Raw genomic sequence first — 22,739 nt, forward strand, 5'->3', positions numbered from 1 at the left:
ACGACAACGACAACGACAACGACAACGACAACGACAACGACAACGACCAAATGTGATTTGATTAGGCAATTGTTGAACTGAAGTACGGCTACCCACTTGACGTGTGGCCACCAGTATCGAATGAATGTGTTTTACGACCTCAAAAGTCTATTGGACTCATTATCGGCCGTATCAATTGTTCAATTTCATCAATCACGTAGAAGAACCAATTGGCTAACAAATTTTCCTAAAATTGAAATCAGGCAAAATTGTGAAAACAGCGATAACAACATACATGCTTATCACGACAAATAGAAATCACTCGAAACAAAAAGTGGTTCCCGTGTGACGTGTATCGACTTTATTTCATTCACAACAACAACAACAACAATAGCAACGAAAATATCGACAGCGATGCATATGTCTTTTATTTCGTTGTGAGCCGAAAAATTTCGGGTGCAAGAACACACAAAAGGCTGCATTCATATATGCAGGATATATCAAAAGTCAAATAAATACTTTGTCTTGTTTGCTTATTCATGAAATTGCTAAACTTGTGCTCGTTTGCTTCGATTTTTTTCTTCTCTTCATTCGACTGTGTGTATGTGCTGATTCGAAAATAATATTGGCTGTTGTTATTATTATGAAAATAAAATTGTTCAATTAGCCAAATGAGTCATTTGCCAAAGTGTCTGTCGTGTACGAATCTGTGAGCAAAAAGAGAGACAGCACAGCACACTCGCGCGCGCGCGCTCACGTTCACGGTAATACTTGAAGAATCAACAGGAAAGAAATATGCAAATAAAAGTGAATATGTCACGTGAACAGTTTTGCACGTCGTGCTTATTGTTGTTTTTTTTTCTCTCACTGTTGAATGTGTCCATCCAATTTATGAATCATAGGGCATTAAAGCATAATGCAATATCTGGCCGTTTTAACACACAAATATCGGACAAGAAAAGATTGAATGGATTTCGAACGACATTTTTTCTGCTTGGCTTCGCATTCTTCAATTGGAATCCAAGGAATACATTATTTGAATGCGATTGTTTTAATGGATTTCTATGGAAATTTGATCAAAATACAAATGTTCAAAAATTAGAGCCCATTGTCTTCAAATTTTCGATGACAAACACACATTACCGGCATACGGAGGGGACAAAATCAAGAAATCAAAGTCGCAAATCGTTGTTGTGGTTTTTAAAAAAAAAAAAAAACTTTCTTTGCTACTAGCATTACACATATACCAGCCATTTGTATTTCCATCCAACTATACACATGTTATTGTCGCTACTACCGTGCTACCGTTTAATTTTCGTTATCGATAGTGACCGTTTGCTCGTCTCTATTAACGGCCGATTTTCTGTGCGTTTTTTTGTTGTTGAAATTTTTATCATGTACAAACACAAGTACACAGACACACACTTTTGCCTGGTGGTGTTTTTCTTTTAATGAATAAACTGCACGCACATTGAACAAAATATAAGCACTTGGCTGGCGATACGTTTTTGTAGTTGGAAGCGGTCGTGGCCACTTTCATAGAACGGCATACAAATTAAATGGTGCACGATGCTATTTTACATGTAAACCATATGAATGCACTCACATTTGTACGATGCGGTATATTTTGTTTTAACGTTGTGTGTGCGCGCATTTGTATCTCCTTCTATTGCTTGTATCTCTATTGTGTATGTTTTACAGCAAAGCTTTGTGGCGTTTTTTTTTCTACTCTCATTCTCTCACTCACTCGCTGTGTCTATTTATCCACATTTCGTTTCCTCTGTTTCATATAATTGTTACAAATGAATTAAACCGCAAGTTGTATGAACGACAATGAGTCATACGGGTTATGTGCATTGTTTTCATGAGAGGAATATAGGCATACGTTTCAGTTTTTTATTTCTCCTCTCTGCTGTCGTTCATGGTGACAGACTCTATTTTAGAAGAAGATGAGTGCTTATTTTTTTCGTGTATGCTTTGGATTTTAAATTCATTCATTCGTTTTGGTGTTAATACTTGACTAAATCCATCATGGAGGCGGAAAGTATGAGCGCGCGCCCGCGTGTGTGTGTATGTGTGTTTCGATGGTCAGAAATGCAGTCATTAAACCATGGTTTAGGTGTTGCTCACACTCAATTCGGCCGAACTTTACTTTGTACTTGAATTGTTTGGTCGTTGTTGTGTGCAAAGACGTGCCTACAATAACCTGATGTGTCATCCAAACACGTGTAAAATCCAACTTTCTTATCATTATTATGACTAAAGTCATCTATTAAACAGATCGATGAAAAAAAAAACAAACAACCGTTTTGGGCATGCCTTGCCAGTAATTCCAATGAATTATTTGATGAGAAAACTACTTTGCATTTGCACCCGAATGAAACATCAGTGAATTGTTTGATGCGCAAACCACCAAGGTTATGAAATGTAATTTAAACTAAGAAGGCATATTCTCTCTCTCTCTCGAAATGTAGGCTTGTTTCAATATTTGTTGTTTCTATTTTTTTGGAATTTAAGACAAAAGAATTCGGCGCACAAAACCACGTACAACAGCATCGCGCTGGCTCAGTACGAAAAACCACAGCACTAGTGCGTATATAGACACGGTACACACAAAGAGAGCAAGAGAGAGAGATAGAGGAAGAGAGAATAAACGAACAAAGGGACAATCGTGTGACTCGTTCAAGAGGAAATTCATATTAGCGAGGGAATATGCACCAACCAAATAAACACAAACAACAGACAGTACACGATTTAAACATTTGCATAGGCAAGCCAATTTTCCGTATCAACACCGGTCATTAGCAATTTGCATGTGGTGCAAAATAATCACTGTATATCACCTTACTGAATTTCAATTTTGGGGGTTTTCTCATTTTGGTTTTCGGTCGGTCGTTTGGTTTGTGTTTGTATTTTTCTGCCGACACAATAGAAAAATACAATAAAAACGCAACGGCTTCCGCTTATAAACAACAGCATAGACATGTTCATTCAGCCAATTAAACGTGTGAAAATGACAATATCAATGAACGAAACCTCCCCCCCTTTCGAAACAAAAACCAGTGAAAAATGTTCAGTCTGTTTTTTTCGATCGCTTCTTTTAAACGGTTTGCATGCGAAATATGTACATATTTATTCGAATGCAAACACACAAATTTAGTCGAAATAAAAAACAATTGTGTGTGCGATTTTTTTCCCTTCAGCAAAATGTTTAAACAACGAACACGTTGGAATACGATTCATATCATCATCATCATCATTATCATCGATAGACACACACACGCATACGCATACATTCATTAGATTTGGCCGAATGATGTTTTGATTGAATTGTTAGCTCATTCCAATGAGCAATTATTTTTTATTTTTGCGGTTGAATAAACTGAAAAGTTGTACATGATGTCATGATGTGTGTTTCATTCCTATAGCGAATCTCTGGTGCGAGCACAATGGAAACTAAAACTAAATGAGGAATAAAGTACACACACTGAGAGAGAGAGAGAGAGAGGGATCGCAGAAATTGTGTGTGTGTGATTGGTTTCTGTAAACGGTCAATAATTTGTAAACAAATTATGACTTTAAATGTTTATGACTGTTTTGTTGTGTTCTGTTTGAGTTTCCATCAATTAATCTCTTTCTCAATTGCGATGACTAAGCGCCATTCACTCGCGACGATGGAAGAGTATCAACGAGCAGCTCACACATACACACACACACACATTAGCCAATTTGTGGAACAGACGAGAGAGAGAGAGAGAGAGAGAGAGAGAGAGAGAGAGAGAAACATAAATGCGCTATGTGTGTGCATCGTGTGCATAAACGATTGCATTTGGTGTGACTTAGACACAAATGCATTTTCGATGGCCAAGCCCAGAGTGAACTGTGTACGATGCTTCGATATATTTCAGTATAAATATTGTATGTGCTGTGTCGGCAACAATTTTCTTGAAATGTACGGCAAATTCAATTAAAGTTCATTCAAATTGGCGACGTAATCAAATGCAAGACGTGGAATAGCAGCAACAACAACAACGGCCAAAGTACTCGATTCATTTTTTGTTGGAAAATTATGAGCACCATGCAAATGGCGACCTTCACTTTACATCTCTCACAATGTTTGTACTCGAATTGCATCCTGCGATGACTCAACACCACTACACATACACACATACCAAATGCCACAGCAAGTTGCTTTAAATTATGTGCAGCTTGCAACAATCGATTGTGCGTATTGGTGTGAGTAAGTGGCAATGTGTGTATGAGTGTTCGTTCGGATTCCAAACCGAACGAACGATTTGGACAATGTGCGTGAGCACAGATGCAAAGGTACACAGCATATTATGAAAGGTGTACGCGCGAATGCCAAGACAAACCATTCTCGCTCTCTCGCTCGCTCTCTCTCTCTCTCTCTCTCAGGTATTTATGGTTTGAGTCTATTTTAATTCAAGACATATTCATGCAGGGGCTACAACCAAGTGACTGGCGTGTTTCTATCATCTTCTGACAGTAGTGCACAGCATAACGCCATTAATACCAAATATCCAGCCACGCTGCAGTCGCACCAACAACTACAACAGCAACGGGATGGAATAAAAAAAGAGAGGAAAAAAATAACGATATTTGCGATTCACTTCGGATATACATTCTTTTATTATTAAAACACAGCCATCCGACTATTGATGCTGCAAAAACATTGCCGCTTTCGAATCGATGCCAGCATGAAAAAAAGAAGCAAGCAACAAGTTTTATCTTGTGTACCATGCCGCTGAAGTTATTCGATTCTGTCGTTCAGTTGTTGTAATTTTTTTCTTTGCCTTCTTCTGCGTTGTGTGTATAGTTTTATTTCGTCTTCTACAGCCCAACACTTCGACTATCTTTAAGCGGTGTACTCATTTTTCCCCTTTTCCATTTTCAAGCCATCAACTATCTATTTATTCTTGCTTTTTTGGCATCACGATTTAGTAATGTGCGCTCTAGATGCCTGCATTTTTGAACGTCTATTTGTAATGTATCCATTGCTATCGGTATTATTGTTATTTTAATAAATGCCATTCGAAAGTTTAACGTCACTTGGCTGGTCCTTGTTTCATTATTCTCTCTCTGTGTCTCTCTGTCTCTGTCTGTGTAAATGTATGTCTTTGGTGCATTCTCTGCACACGAAATTGGCAAGTAAAGCGGTAATTTGATATGAACTAACGAATATCACCCGAAACATCGTCCAACACATTTTTATTTTTGGTTTGTTTGGTGTGTACAATAAAAATCGACCCGAAATAAAATATAAAAATAAATAAATAAAACAACTAAAATACTCATGGTCTGGCTGGTGTTCAATGCGATTCAAAGTCTCGATGTAAATGCACTTTAAATTCCGATGCATTCATACATATTTCATTAATGAATTATTAGTACAGTTGGATTTTATGGCCATAGTTGGAATGTGATTCAGTTATTGCATGACATAAAGCCAATTAAGAGTAGAATAACCATCAATTGGAGGGAAAAATGGCTTCAACGGGCCTTTGAAATCGTAGAAAATAAGAAAAATGGCTGGGTTTTGGTGTGCGCCGCCATGAATTACATTCGAAGAAAAAAAAACGACTAAATGAACAACAATAATAGAAGAAACACAGAAAATGTAAAAAAAACGGTCACTCGACTCAGACACTCACATTTCCAAATCAGAAATGCAAAACTATTCCACATTGTTGAAGCCCTAAGCGAATCACAGAAATGAGGAAAAAAGAAATGACAACAGCAACTGCAAAAGCACACATTGAAAAATGCTAATGAGAAAGTCATGAGCAAACAAAGTGATTTGCATACTGTGGTAAAAGGTTATCATGTGTCGTATGGATGGACACAATATATCCAAAAGAATTGCCCCATTGCAAAGCGAAAAGAATTATTTTGTAACGTTTTGTGCATTTTTGTTCACTCTGTTTGACCGGACAAACCAACGGCATTTAATCTGTGATTCAATGATGTCTTTGCCTATTTTCGACTAACAATTCATTTACGAACTTTGCAACACAAATTCGATGCAATTTATTTGGTGTTTCAAAAGTTCAAAACATATCGATATGGCACAATGAAACCCATCCATATGGACATAGACATCAGAATATTCAAGTAGACAGGCATCAATTGAAACCAAATGAAAATTGATTTAAATTTGAAATGAACATTTTCAACGATTTTCAACGTTTAACGCTAATGGTTCCGATTGTTTTTTGACTCTATTCCAGGAAATCACAAAGATTACAATAAACAACGACACAAAGAACCACAGTCACCATGTGAAGAATCAATAATTCCCCCTGGTTCACGAGTACCATTGGCCAGAAGCTGTTCTAGTCCCGCTGCTACATACGGTAAGTGCATACACTTCTCTGAAAATATCATAAAATTTAAATTATTTTGGTTTTTAATTTCCGTTGTGACAATCAAGGCGAAAAAAAAAATTCTGTTGATTTCATGGAATTCTATTTTTTCCTCAATGCGTACAATTCGAAACGTACGTTTACCGCGATAGCCGAAAATTTCCGCAATATCACGACTTTTGCACTCTTGATTCAAGAAAATTGTGCGTACTTTAATCGGAATTAGTGTGGTTGGGGGAGAGTACGAATTCAGCATCAATTTCACTAGAAAATGGCTTTATGCGATAATAAGTGGTCGTTTGTTACTTTCTGTGGCTTAGACGCGTTCAATGAAACAAATGGAATATCATTATGCGATATGAATTATTGGCAGCCCTCAATTCGACAAACGGCGACGACGATGAATGCACGGATCCATAGAATATGCAACCAAAATGCAACTAAATCAAAAGACCGCACAATAAGTGTCGTATGACTTCATTTTGCGTGCTCGCCGTAAATACACTTGGTTGCCTTCTTTATTTTTTGTTGTTGTTGCTATTCTCTGTCTTCAGCACCCAATTTATTCTATAGTATGAGCGTGAAAGCGCGATCGCGGGCGCGCGCGCGTAATTTTTTGTGTCTATATTTCAAATTTCTTGAAATGGAAGTGCTGTTTTGTTTCGATTCGCAACAATTTGCTGGATGGTTGTGTATAATAATCTATCTACTCGTTGTTATAGTGGCAAAATACGTGGGCTACATGTTGTCGCATGTGTTTTTTTCTTTTGATTCTTTGAACGTTTGTTTCAGTTCGTTTTGTTTTGTTTTCACTGGATTTTGCTCGATACGATGCTTGCGCTTCGCTTGCTTTTTCTTTTCTTTTTTTTTGTTAATTCGATTATGAATTTTTGCCTTGTTCATAAGAGTGTGTGTGTGTGTTTCTGTGTTTTCGATTGTTGAGTTTATAAGTGCGTATCGGTACAAACTGTTGAAAGCGCTCAAATTACTCATTCCAGTAGCCGTATACTATGCACACGTTCGGTTTACGAGCAAATCACATTTAAATGAAGCCAGGCGATGGTGTGACCAAATACGACGGAAGAAGCAGAGAGAAGCCGACAATAACAATCAAAAAAATACAACGCACACTCACATAAACAAAATGGCACACACGAAAGAGAACTGAGAAAACGATAACGAATAAAACGCAAGAAAAAATTCATTCATAAAAATATTTTTTTTAATATCCAACCAAATTGTTCATCGCATTATCGCGATCAACTTCCTTTTGAGGAACAAGTGCTTTTTTGTGGTTGTTTCGCTTCAGCTCACATACTGCCGACAAATTCATTGTTTTTTTTCTATACTAAACTTATCTCCCTAATATTTTGATATTGTACGTTTCTCACTCTGGCTCTATGTACACTTTATTTTTATAAATATGTTGCCCTTATTTTACTCTTGAGATATTTATTATCAAGACCAAAATCTAATTACATTCCAAAAGTATGTGACACATTCTAAAAATATTCACAGAGTACGATAAAACAACATGGAAAAAGGAAGCTGATAATAGTTTTTGACATTGTATGATTTGAAATGAAATGAATGAATGGAAAAAAAAATAAATGTCCGGTCAGATGACATTGGAATGGTGCTTGTTGCGCAAATGGCTGAGAAATCGCGAGTTAGAGAAAAAAAGCGAAAAGAATGAGAGATGATGTTTCGCCAAATATTTGCATAAATATTGAAATTGGCCGAAAGCTGAGACGCCATCAACTCCCCCGCTTCACTTTGCACATCGCTGTGAATATTTGTGAATGCCCATTGATTGACCTGCCCCCGAATCGGACGTAATAATTTTTCACGTTCGTTTTTCTTTCTCGTTTGTTCGCACCATCAACGCTTTTATGTGACATAAATAAAGCAAATTATGAATTTTGTGCGTTGCATTTTTCGGGAGTTATTTTTAAACGAATTTTTTTTCCGCCCATCTCTTTTGCATTTACGATCCAATTCTCGGTCGCTTTTCTTTTGTCAAGTTGCTGCAAGTACACATTTAAATAAATAAATAAGGCGAATTGGTGTTGTATGTCTTTTTGTATTCATTTATCGTACATACCGATGAACACTAGAAAAAGACGATTATTTATACATTTAAATGAGAGGGAAAAAAATATGAGTTAATTGTTAATTTGTGGCAAAATGGTTTCGCCAAATACACATCAGTCAGTCAGACAGAATGTCCGGTCATATGATGAGCTTACGTCAAATGTTTCGACCAAAAACCATACACTCACACTCACACATCGAATGGTGGCTTCGTTTTCTAAATGGCTGATTTGCAATTAAGCGTCGTGATCACTGAACCATGTCTATTTTGTGTGGATGTCACCCAAAAGAGAGAGTGAAGACACAAAAACACTCTGACAATGCGATCCATTTATCTAAGAGAAAAGCCGAATTAATGTCTTTCTCTTGACGCAAGATATTTCTGTTTGTTCATCGTAGCAAGATTCCTCTCGACACATCACTCGTAAAATGCATTTGCCATCAAAAAATTTATTTTGAGAATTTTTTTTTATTCGTCGTCTTTGATTGACGTAATTTCGGCGGTGTTTGAATCATCGTGTTTGGCCGCCAGGTGAATGTTCTGCGGTGTCCTTTCGATTTAATGATCGCTCTTTTGCTCGCATCATGACTAATCAGACAATAAAATTGCATACGAAGCGATGTGCGTGCGGATTTGAGCGTTGATCATGAACATCGCGAACCGTTTCGAACAACTGTGCGAACAATTTACCGAATATTAAAATCTGTAGCTGAAAAAAATATATTCCGCGATGAAACATAAATGCATTTTTTTCCGATGCTGATCAACATCAAGTTCTATGCAAAGAATTACCGTCATACACGTAACTCATTTGTACTTTGTCTTAACAATGATTCATATACTCGACTACGTCGAACGAATGAAATTTTTTTTCCAATGAAACAATGCAGAAACTCAAGAAAACTGAAAATGAAGGCAGAAAAAAAAACCTGTCAAAAATTCCATGCGACCTTCTGAGCGATCGTCAAACTGCAGTGAGTCAAGGCGCCGCCAAGTCAAAAATGGCTTGAATCAAATTAAAAAAAAAACTGGTGAATATATCAGAGCGCCAGTCATTGATAAAACCTGATAAGAATCATTTTTTATCATGCGTTGTATATGTTGTTTATGTTTCTAATGCTATTTGAATTCATTTTATCAGCGATTTTTACAAGCCGTGAATAAGCCGTTTGGTAGGACTAATTTAACGTGTGATAAATTGCCGTATGTACAAACTTGATCCCGATAGAAAACTTCATGTACGGAACATTTCAAAAAAAAAATTGAATTACAATTTCAAGTACTAATATAACGAACAAATACAACAAACAGACGAAGGAAGAATGAAGAGAAAAAAAAACAACACTAGCCATTATATAATGTTCTTATTGCGGCGTGTATATGCTATATATGATATATATAGACAGCGCCCGATGTTATACAGATAAAATTGTGAATATCACAAGAGTTGTTGTATAAAAAATAAACAAACACCAATGAAATAACAACTGTTAACACAATTACAGAGTATGTACTCGACAAAAAGCAGGAAAAAGAGAGCGAGCGAGAGAGAGAGAGGGGGGGGGAGTAAGAGAGAGAAAAGCAAAAGCTAGGGGAGTAATCAAAGAAGCCTCAAATTAACAAAGCTCGTCAAATAATTCATGAATTGCTTCAACCATTTTCGAAATTCGTGCAGCCCAAAAATGATGAATAAATAGATTGACATACGACAACCAATAACAGCAACAACACCAATACAAAGTATAAGGCAAAACAGTGAAAAAAATGTAACACCAACTAATATAAATCGGCTGCGTACAAACAGTTTGTGTTTGGACTTGAATAAATTGATAAAAAGCAGATATGTATCGTCAAATACGACAAATTACAATACTGTGTACATTATACACGACGAAAAAGTAAATAAAATACAACACGAAAAAAAAACGCAACACATTGAAGACAAGAATGCCGATCCGTTGAATTGAAGTACAGCGCGTGAAACTTCAATTCCATATTCTGTTTCAATCAGTGTATGGATAAGATACATGTTTTAAACATTGCAATATAAAAACAGTCCATCGAATCGATTCATAACCAAGCCGAATACTATACACTCATATAGATATATGAACGTTTTGGAATATGATCGCGCATCGTTCGCACATACATATACCGAACGAAAATGTGTGGATGAACGAAGCAGAAGAATATGAGAGAGAATCAGAACAAGCGTACAAACTACTCTCGAGAATATGCTGAAAGATAAAGTTGTGTGTACACATTATGACTCACTCGCTAAATATACAGATAGTAATTAAATTCAAGCATATGCACACAATTTCGTAGACGACGACGACGACGACAACAAACGGCTCTATAGCAACATGCGGATGTTTAAAATGCTTCGAATGAACGGCGCTGCGAAATGGAAATGTTCAGTCGTCATTGATGATAGTATGCGAAATTTCAATGAGAAGTGAAAAAGATACTTACACAAGCTGCATGAGAAAAAAACGCGAAGAGAAAGAATAAGAAAAGAGATCGTTTTGCGGCGATCTGCAAGATGTTGAATGTCTGGCTGGAAAATCTTCGCCGGGATTGATAGTATGTTCATTATGTCGATATCCGCATGCATACAGGCTTGGATATTTTGGATTTGAAAACAGTTGTTGCTCTGTTTGTTTACTATTAAAATATTGTTTTTTTTTCTCGCCCGTTCGTTTGTTCTTACTTACTACACTTTATCAGCCATCCACTGTGTTCGGCGAATATGTAGTTATTTAAATATATGCACAGAGATTATATTGCGCAGCGAGCGCACGTCCATCCGAAATAAAAACACGGGCTGTACACATACGAATCCACTAGATACCGATTTGCATAATTAGAATTACTAAACGCTTTTAATCAGCGCTCTCTTGCCGAAGCCGAAGTTGAGAATAAATTTTGGATTACGAGGCAATTGGATGCGCGTTGTGTATCAATGGTCATGGGGATAACGATAAATGTTGATTAAACGTCCGGAAGGAAAACGATATGATAAAGCATCCAATGGCCTTAGCAACTTTCATTTCAGCACATTTTTTTTTTCTTGCTCTGTAATTCAATCCACCAAAAAACTGATTTTATTTCATTTGTGTTTTTGTGAACTGATTAAGCGAAAAATTCATTCCACCAAGGCGAAAGCAATTTTGTATCGTGACGCATTGTTCTATTTTGTGCATTGTATTGTCCTTTCATCTTTTCTGTGCCATCACTTCAACACCAATTATTATTGCACACAATTCATCAAACGATGTGAGATGCGATGTCTTGTGGTGTCACTCGCATACTTACACATGCCTAAACTGGGCAACGCGTGTGCACTAATTAAATTCTGTTTGTGACAATGTTCTCTCTCCTCTCGTCCGATTCGCATTCATGCCAATTGAAATCAATAGAAGTTTTTATTGTTTTCGGATCGAAATCAATGACCGAAAAGCGACCAAAAACGTTTTAATGGCAATGAATCAATAGTTAACTATTGCATGTGACGTAAACTATATATACGAAACCCTCTAACTGCTCTGATCTCGAGATATTGCGTTTCACGCTTCAATGGAGCCAACGACGAATTGTCGCACACACAGCGAGAAGCAATGGTGGAAAAGAAAAATTGATGCCGGAAAAATGTTAATGTATTGGCAGCAATAAAAATGGAAAATATGTCACTTGCAAGAGTGAGTAGTTGTAAGAACCAAAACGGAACAATTACAACAACAGCCACACGTATACATATCGTTTATTTTTTGTTCGTTTGAGTTTTGGTGCACGACTTCCATTTTCAAAATTGCCACTTACAATTTGAACGTCGTTGCATCATTGTGACTATGTGTTGGTTGGCATGTATTTGAAGCTGAATCATCAGACTGTCTTATAGTATCCAAGTGGTGATTCGCTCGCATAATGTAATCCACACGCAGACCAGCTGCACTTAATGGCATGCCATCCACTAAAAACCATCCAATTCAAGTGGTGTGCACGTAATTTTGCTGGCCGTGAAGCGAGCAGCCTCTGCAAAACTACAGAGTGGCAAAATCCCACAAACTTTTTGATTGTTTACATCTGCTAGATGTGTGTGTGTGTGAGTTGCACTTTGCACATACGGAACAATTCATGGTTGAGTATATCGAGAGAAGATAAATGACAAAACCAATTGAACGATATGTTTTCGACACAGAAATGAATGCATGTAAGAGAGAACGGCACCCCTCATGCACACCGTGTGCTAAATTATCTGAATCGTTTATTTTTCAGCGTTCACTAATTAAATTTCATTCAAACATTCTGGTTTGCCAATTGTTCGGGTGAATTAAAGCTAATCAGTTTTGACACCCTCGAAACCCACACACAGCGAAATTGCCATTTAATTTGAATGATACATAAATTAACTAGTCTTTCACTCTGAGAAATTAGATTTCATCCGACTAATCTTCTTTTGCTTTTGTTTTTGTCCATTTGCCAGATATCGAAACACATCCTGCATCCACAGTATTTCCATTTTTGTTGCTGGGGAATGGACGTGATGCGGTCGATCCAACAAGTGTTGGTGCAAATTGTGTATTAAATGTTACCTGCCAACCGAACTCAAAACCATACCCAGGCCTAGAATACAAACAAATACCAGCCAGTGACACACCACACCAAAATATCAAACAATACTTTCAAGAGGCCTACGATTTCATCGGTAAGTTAAACGTTTTTGGATTTTATACGTTTCTTTATTGGAAAACCATTTCTGTATTGCTCTCCGAACAAAATCGCTTGGTTTCATTATCATTTTGTTCATTGTACAGCAACTGCCAATGAATTTATTGTAGATGGCATTCAGTACAATTTTCAGTTTGTTTAAGCTCTTTTATTTTACTCTCTTTTAAGTATCATATATATATGAAGCGAATGAAATGCAGGAAGTGCATAAGAATCAGGAATCAGAATCAGATTGCTTTGCATATATTTTTCGAAAAGTGGTTGTAATCAGTAGTTTTTTTGCATGTTAAACTATGAGTATGAGTATCAGAATAAAGAGCGTACATACACTCAAGGATATCCTCTCGTGAGCACAATCATGTGCTGTGATCGAACGAGAAAAAAAAAAACAAAACAAAATTCTTGAATATGCCGGAAACCACTAAATAAGGAATGGGAAAAAAATAAGTAATTTTTCGCTCGGTTTTCGTTCGCTTGTTTTGCATCGGTTCAATTGTTTGGTTAACAATGTCGTAGAGAATTTTAAACAAATGAGAATATTTGAAAATGCGCAAAAAAATAGCGAATATTCAATGAGCCGTAATGCTAATGTGACAAAGTGCCAAAACTGAAATCTATGCAAGTTGAAATGAGGAGGAAGACAAGATCAAGACAAAATACAAACGATAGATACAACTCACAACACCGATGGAATCGATTTTAAAATTCATCTCGGCGAATAATTTTCAAGTGCAAATTTGAATTTAATTCAAGGTTACTCTGTTTGAACAGCGAATATCGTCATTCGGCACGGCACGACCGAATGTGTGTACCGCTCGTGTATTCTACGACACTAATTTGGCTACTAAAATGCAAATATACGCCGTTCAGAAAAAAAAGACGACTCTCAGTCGACTACCAAACAAAAAATGTGTATCAATACTCGTAATTCTTGTCTCAGTTGTGCCGTCAAGTTGTGTATTGACTCAAGAATCGAATTTATATTGCACATCCTACCTTAATGATTCGTCCAAAAACGAAAGAATAAGCAAAAAAAGCAGATTAAAAAATATCGCCAAAGAAGCGAACATCGCCATTTTTTTGTGCGTGGCTCGGTCAAAATGTTGCATAAATACGATGCACCTGTTCCCCATTTCGACATTGCCTGTTGCCGCTGCTGCTGCTGCTGGAGAAAATGAAATGAAGGAGGAAAATAAAACGAACGCTAGACGGTTCGTCAAAGATTCACGGTTGATAATAATATAATAAATGGTTGAAAGTAAGGTCTTTTCGGCCATAAGATGATCGGCTATTAACCGAGAAGTTGGTCGTTAGCACATTCGATGATGACGCATACATTGTGCATGCTAAAAATAAGCAAATAAACGCGCGATACAACTAAATCCTGTGACAAACCGCCGCCGCTTGCTGCAAGTAATGATTAGCGATGTGTTGCCTTGCATGGGAACAAAAATCAAGCACATTCCAAGATTCTCTCTCTCTCTTTCATCATCATCATCTTCACTTTCTTATCAGTTTGCTTTGGTTTGGTGATTACCACTGAGCCAAAAAGACAACAACAAAAGCTACGTTTTTGGCAGTGACCGAAAAAAAAACAGTCACACACATACACGACATAATTTATTTATTTAATAAAGCAATAAGGCAAAACCGGTTATGAGATTTGATTCGTATTCAACGCTTCTTTCTATCGCATTTTTTAACATATTCGTCGTCGACGTCGTCAGTTCATATACATATAGTTTGTTTTTTTTTTGTTTTAATTGTGTGTATTCCATTTCTGAATATATTCAGCTGGATTTGTGTGACTCTCCGGCAACGATCAGGTGGGTTGAGTCATAGTCACTTTTAAAGAGCGTATTGCATACCATAAACAATATAACTGCTATTTTGGAAATGATCGCCTGAAAACGAAAACAGAAACAAAAACTCCAACCAATTTTTCGCGATGAAGAATCGACACTTTGGCAAATGATGATGGTTAAAACCCATCAACACACACACACACACACAGGCAGCAACATTTTAAAATATATATGGTTCAATCGTAAAAATATTGGCCTTGCACTTCATTCATTGAATGAAACCAAAGTTACCATTGATGAAATGCACGCAAAAAATTAAAAAAAAACGACGTTTAAAATGGAATTCAACCGAAAGGCGTGTGCACTCATTGGATATTAAAGAAAAAGAAAAGAGTTTCTCACTTCCACCGTTTGGCAGCAGTTCATTGCTTTCAATGGTCGAGAAATAAAAAGCAACAACATAAATCAACTGAGTGCGATATGTTCGTTGTCCCAATTAGATTTTGGCTCATTATGCACGCAATATACGCGCGGTCGTTCCTTTCTAAACAACTGCATTCATGAGTCTTTTCAGAGTATGACGAGCGAGCGCGCGCGATTTGATCGAAGCAATTGGACGAGTGTGTACGTTAGATTTCGTTTCGATGCACGATTGAGCATTCCATTGTTGCCATTTGCTGTTCGCTCTCTCTTGCTGTAAAATTGCAAATACGAGCAAAAAAGGCCTAGTATTTTGTGCTTCTCTGCACGTATTCGCTGGCTGCAAAGGTATTCACGCAACAAAATGTAACGAAATAGAGGTGAACAGAAATCGTTGAACGAGAGAACAGCAACAGCAGCCGCCGCGCATAAGCAAACTCACACGTAAAATATGTGGCTGTGGCGGTTTATTGTCGCATTCTTTTCCACACATTGTCCAGCCCAAATGCCCAGTCTCTCGCTCTATCGTGTTTGCGTCGACAAATATTATTCCAAAGCCCGTGTTGTGATACTGTTGTTGTAGCCGTTAAGTCTTTGGCTGTGTTATGTGTGCGTATGTGTCTGTGTTTGTGTCGTTCATTTAACAGTTTGTAATGGCATATAAAATGACCTTTAGCTATAGCGTGACGTCATACCAAAGGCCGTATACTCGAAAACTTGTATTTGAATTGCAAAATGAGCTCGAAGCTCTCAAATGCGCGTTCGTTCGTTCGTTCATATCAACGGCGCTATATTCGCTCTCTTTGCCTACAAATACCAATGCAACGACCGAAACGAAATAACAACATCGACAACACGCACACACACATGTCCAATGGCATAGTTAGAGCAACAACATTAAAGCCAAAGAGCGAACGAAGCGAGCGAAGATACAAAAAAAAAAACAAATGTTTTTGGAAAGGGAAGCACATAAATACAGCATTGTTTTGTGTCACAGCAAATGATATGAGCAGCGCATGAATAAGTAACAGAGTGTGAAGGAGACATAAAAAAAACTAACCAAACCACATTGTTATTAACAATCTCGACGACTGGAATTTTTTCGATGTTTCATTCCTTTTTCCACTGCTCTGGCTCTGGCTCTGACTCTGGCTCTGGCTCTGGCTCTACTTCAGATTTGCTGTTGCTGTTATTGGTGTTGATGATGTTGTTGTTGTTGGTTTTTATGTTGGCGCGTACACTTTTCAGCGGTTTTCGTTTGCCGCGCATTGCAATTATTTTCCATTCGTGCAGTCTCGTTCTTCTGGTGCTGCATTTGCGAAAGAAACGTGAAAAAGATTTGAAGAAAAAAAAAGCTCACAGCACAAGAACTTCCAAGCCAATCACAGACTCCGAAAAAACGAGCACCTGACTCATGTTTTTGATCCATTCGCAAGGCAAGGCTCTCTCTCTCTTTCACTTGTTCCCTGTCTGCCTCATATTTATACTACATTTGCGGAAAATTATTTTTACATTTCAATTCCTTTTTTTGGTTACGAACGGAATATTGAAAATAAAAATAAACGATGCGCGTTCAGCTATTGTTAGCCGATCGTTGTATTTTTCGCTTCTTCGGCCCGCATCTAATTTATACATCGTCTCTTCCGTGCATAAATTCTTTTCTATTTATTTTTATTGCCACAAACACAGTCAGAATGTCTGACAGCAGCAAACATTGCAAGTCAAATAATGATGGCTAGCAGAAGAAAGAGAGAGTGATGAGCGCGCGCCCGAGCCCCATCACATATCGCGAAAATCATCCACAATGTAAACACAAACTCTACATATGCGACAGTCATCATCATCATGTATATATCAATTTGTTTGTTGTTTTTTTTTCTTCGGTTAAGTCGCGAGGAAATTTTCTCTCTCGCACGCGCGCGCTCACACAATACAGATTTCGAATGACATCGAAGGATCATCGTATATGGTATTTCTTATTTTGGATTGGCGCTTCGCGCTTTTTATTTCTTTCTTTCACTCGGTCGCTCATTTTGCATCACATTTGTTTATTTTATTCACCATTCTATATTCGTCACGAGTGTCACAGAAAGAATTGTGTGCGTTTCTTTATATGTTTTTCCCCTTGGTTCACTCACTGGCTCGCTCGTTCGCTCTATCGTGTTGTTGATGATTTTTCATTGGCTTGTAAATTTTTCCGTCTGATTATGTGAACCACGGGTATGATTCATACACCGTGTGTATTTCTAGACCATAGAGCCGTTTCTCATCGATTTTCTATTAAAAGTCACCGTTGAGCTAATTATGTCAACGAGGAAAACCTATGCCGTTTTGGTTTGTTGGTTACTGTTGTTGGAAACTAAATGAAATTAACGCGAAAGAACTTAAGATGTATACACGTAATGTTTACATTTGCCACTCTTTTTTCTCATTTGTTTGTCTATAAATAATTTTCCATTGGAAATGCTAACAATAGCAATGGAAATCAATAGAATAGACGAGCGTTCGTTTGGTATGTTTTTCTCTGTGTGTGTGTGTGCTTTGACCTTTGTGTTGTGTTTTTTTCCTTTGGTCGTTCCATTAAAAGAATTTGCTTTAGATGACTTTTTTTCGTCTGTAAGGACAAACAAAATCGAAGACAGTATTTTTTCGCATTGCTTTGATGCACCAAAAGTGATTGGTTGTCATGCGGCCAAGAAACACGATGACATACATATTTACCGAATCCGAATGTGTACGCAAACAACAAAGCTGTGGAAATGCATTTCAATTAATGAATTTCGATGACTCAACATTCACCCCAATAAAATTGTGTGCTGCACACGAAACAAATGCGGGCGTACACACACAGCGAACCGAACACATTAATGCACTTGCTTATAGTGGTTTGCTATAGGTTCCTTTGAAGTGGACCAATTCACTCTATGAACCGACTGAAATTATAATAATATCATAAATGTGGTGCTCCATTTTCGGAGTATTTCATTTCATTCATGATTTAAATCGACATCAATGATGTCGAGCAAAGAGAGAGAGAGAGAGAGAGAGAGAGAGAGAGAGAGAACAAAGCCGAAAAAACGCTTATCGCTTTGCATTGCATTCCATCCTTTCAGTGCATTCAACGAACTGTGTCTGTCTTTCGTTGTGTTTGTGCTCATTAATAAATATCCCCTAATTTCCGCTTTTTCATGTTCGTCTTGTCGCGCACATTCAATTCAATATTTGTTGGTTGCAATAACAGTTGTAATGGTTTTTCGGCTGCTCACTGCTGCTGGCAAACATTCATATATATATATATTTTTTGACACATATCACAAAGAATTACGTACGCATAGTCGTTGGCAGCGCGTAGTCGGGTCATATTGAACACCAGAAATCGGTTTACACATTCATTACAAAACGACGACGACAGAGAGAGAGAGAGCGAGAGAGAGAGAGAGAGAGAGAGAGAGAGAGGCAGAGCGTGTAAACTGCGTAGATACAACTATTCCGATAAAGCTGTACATTATACTACGCTCCATACATACATAGAGTTCAAAACAAATATTAGTGCGCATTGCATTGATCGTATCGCTAGCGATGTATATCAAAAACAATGACTCATAACTGTTAACGACAATTTAATAGAAAAACGAACGAAGAGAAGAAAAAAAAAACAGCGACCGAAAGCAACAACAATGAAAACAATAATAGTGGCAGTGGCGGCAACAACTCTGCGTATCTGTGGTAGGGCCAATAATTGTCCACATGATACGGTGCGTGTCTCTTTCTATTGACCATTGCTGTGAAAATGATTGGCCCAGCAATCGAATCAATATTCAATCGAATATATTCAGATGGGCTGAAAGCAAGGAAAACCCATTTATTAAAATATGATGGCACGGGGCAACCGAGAGCATGGAGAGTGAAAATTCGGTGCTGAAACGATGAAACCCAATCATTAGTAGCGGGCACACCGAAAAACAACGCCAATGTATACAATACACACCATTTATTTTAACGATTAATCATTCCGATATTTTCTTAATCGATCCAAAACTACTTGACGTATGTATTTGGAATTTTTTTTTTTTCGTCTCGTATTCTTTCTTCGGTTTTGGTTCTGTGTTTCGTTGGTGTGCATAAAGATGGCGCAAATCAATAAATGATGTCATTCCTTTGGCGTTTTGTTTTCTTCGTTTATTCGAAATAGCAAATTTATACACATATCGCTTCATTCTATTGTTGCGCACAGATACAAGCGTCGATAATTATTTTTCCACGAGACGTCGACTGCTGATATGTTTCTCTTTTTTTTGTCGTTCTCTCTGTTTGTCTCATTAACAAAATATTCTGTTGCTGTGGTGGTTGTTGCTGCTGCTGCTATGATTTGTGTTTTGTGTGCACTTTGCTCATGCCTTTGACATAATCGCTTGTAAGACCCCAGTATTTACAGATGAAAGATCTTGATTTACGGGTATTTGATCGTGATTCGTTTCGATGACATCAATTTTAGTTAATTGATCACACACACAACAGCCGTATGCGAAACAATTGGATTTTATTGTTATTTTTCAAATTCAATAAAGACTGACGACTCATTTTACCGGATCTTTTACTCGGTTAATCCCTAATTTATTGTGGATAATTTTTTTTCTATTCGGCTGTTCTTTGTTTCACTTTTGAAATGAAAAAAAAAACAATTACATGAGCAGCACAAAAAAATAACACGAATACAAAGAAATCTGAGTACTTTCGTTTGTGTGTGATTCCCCCTAATTTTTCGGCGAGTATTTTGTCGTTTGTTATTCGTTCATTTCTTCTCTCATTATATGAGTCATCGCCGTAAAGATTTCCATCCGATGAATGGAAACAAAGGATATGGAATTTTACGGCTTTAAGAGGATATGGCTCGTTCGTTCATTCGTTCGCTGGCTCTCGCACTTGAATTAGTGGTACAACGAACCATAAAAGATGATCCGCGAAGCGCTTGTAAATTGATCTAGCTGAGTGCAAGAGAGAGAGAGAGGGATGTTCAAGGGGCTGGTACTTACAAGTCTATATAAATGGAAAAATCCACTTCAACCACCCTGAACGCCTTTCAACGGCTTTATATTTTTCCTATTAGACTCTCAAAACACTTCAGTATTTACGGTTTTGGGGTTTTCCGTTTTTGTCGTTCTTATTGTTTGCGACAAGACCCACAAAAACCACACCAACTATCCACATGCAGTGAAAAAACATGAAGAGAATGTGCGCGCCCAAAAAAAAAACAACAAATGCAATCCGCATATTTGCACTGGATGTCATGTTCTTGTTGTTTCACATCTGCTTATTTCTCACGACTGATGTTCAAACCAAATGTTGAATGACATGGAATATTCGCATATATGCTTGTATGTTTACGTTAGCTGTTCGGAATGCAAAGAAAAGGAAATACGCAATTTCATAACATTTAAAATCGGGGCGAATGTTGGTTTTTTTTCGGGGAGAAAGGATTTCTTCTTTTTTTTGTTCGAATAAAGTTGTGAATTATGCGTAATGCAAGTCAAACTGAATACAAGATCAATTTCGTTGCATTTTCGTTCACACATATCCATTAAACGAAATGAAGAGTTCTTCTTCTTTCACACCCGGATCAATGTACTGCCCCAGCCCATATAACATGAGTCATGAACGGCAAAATTCTTTGCGCTCAAATGACGACAACATATCAAAAGCATTCAACTTGTTGCTTCGCACAAACTATTTTATTAACACTGACTAAATCCAATTAATTATGCTCAAAGTTGGTGCAAATAAGAATGAGAAGAAGAAGCGCACGAGAAGAACAAAATAAAACGAACGGGTATTTGTGAATTTATTTTGTTCTTTCATTCGTCCCAGCACTGTGACGTCATATTAATCCATTGACCAGAATGTTTTGTTTTTGTCATACATCTTTTTTTGGAAATCATTGAGAGAATTTAGTGTTGGGCATTAGTTTCAGTACCAAATTGATAACTGTGTATTTTTCCCGAGAAGAAACGACACAATGGAAACTGATGACAAAAAATCACATGAAGAATCTTTTTTTTGGTTTATTTTTAACGCTAGATTGATAATTGTGCCACATAATTCTTTGTCGAAGTGAGTTATCGAAAAAACTCATTCAAAAAAACAATCGACCGATACCAAGAATGGTTTATCGTATTTGCATAATCTGCCTAGTGTGAAATCTCTGTTGAATGCGGCATGAGTGGTGAGCCAAGCACGGCATTGAATCATCATTCAACATAGTTCTGTGAATACATGTTTCCGTTGAGCAAACAATTCAAGTGAATCCAATTGCAAATCTCCAGTTACATAATTATTGGAATTGCAGCTGGAACAGACTATAATCCACACGTCTATGCATTTATGTATTTATATTTTAACGGCAATTTCTGATTATATTTTCTATATTTAATTTGTAATCAATACGAATGAAAAATGATTCGACGAACAAGAAGAATAATTGACCGTTGTCGCATTATTTTTTGTTTTGCAGTGCATTGTATTTGTTTTGGTGTTCAATGTTCCCGTTCCCGGCTTACGCATATTTGAACCCGTTTAACAGGGATTATTTTAAATAAAAATCCAACAACTACGGTACGTGATTCATAAGAGAATTGTTAATCATACAAATATGTGAAAAGTGTTTTACTGTGTAGTATTTGCAACGAATGTGTGTACGCGTGCTCCCTCCTTCTCGCATTCGCATGCCTATCTGTGCTCCGCGTACAATGCAAACGGCTCTGGCTAAAAGTTCAAACTCTGACAAATAGATCAGATGTAATTGTTTCAGTCTACGGTTGCGTCGTGAATTAATCATTTGTGCGATTAAAATGAATAAACACAATTACCAAGAACGCAAGCACACACACACACACACACACACCCAGAGAGTCAGAATGATCGACTGGGGAAAAATGCTCACACACAAATTTCTATCGAAACGATCATCTCTCTTCGTCATCATCTCTCTCGTCGTCGTTGTCGTCTTCCAGATACATTTGAACACATAATAATCTCGTGATTCTATTTGCGCAATAAATCCGTTCAAAGTTTAAAAAAGACTATTGAATGAATTCGTTGTATCGCTTCGTCATCATGTTTCAATGTAAATACAATACCGTATGATCTCGCTCTCTCTCTCTCTTTCTATCTCCGTATGAACCGTCCCTTTTGACGTGTTCCGTTTTCCGTTCGCCGTCTCTGACATACGCGACAACGATCTTATTGCAATACACATTTGTTTTTGAAATGAAATACATGTGTGTGTGTGTGTGTGTGTGCGTGTGTGTGTGTATTCCCAATGAGTTTATA

General features: G+C 37.3%; 1 protein-coding gene across 1 annotated transcript in view; it reads left to right on the forward strand.

Moving 5' to 3' along the window:
* Positions 1–22,739, forward strand: part of LOC129578591 (dual specificity protein phosphatase 10) — a 37,359-nt gene that overhangs the window by 2,305 nt on the left and 12,315 nt on the right. Inside the window, exons 2-3 of the mRNA XM_055467385.1 lie at positions 6,228–6,353; positions 12,944–13,165. Coding sequence (XP_055323360.1) covers positions 6,228–6,353; positions 12,944–13,165 — 348 coding nt within the window. The remainder of the gene's footprint in view (positions 1–6,227; positions 6,354–12,943; positions 13,166–22,739) is intronic.

This window comes from Sitodiplosis mosellana, unplaced genomic scaffold (genome assembly GCF_009176505.1).
Source record: "Sitodiplosis mosellana isolate CC-2019 unplaced genomic scaffold, AAFC_SMos_1.0 Smas_scaffold_6226, whole genome shotgun sequence".
Taxonomy (NCBI): Eukaryota; Metazoa; Arthropoda; class Insecta; order Diptera; family Cecidomyiidae; genus Sitodiplosis; species Sitodiplosis mosellana.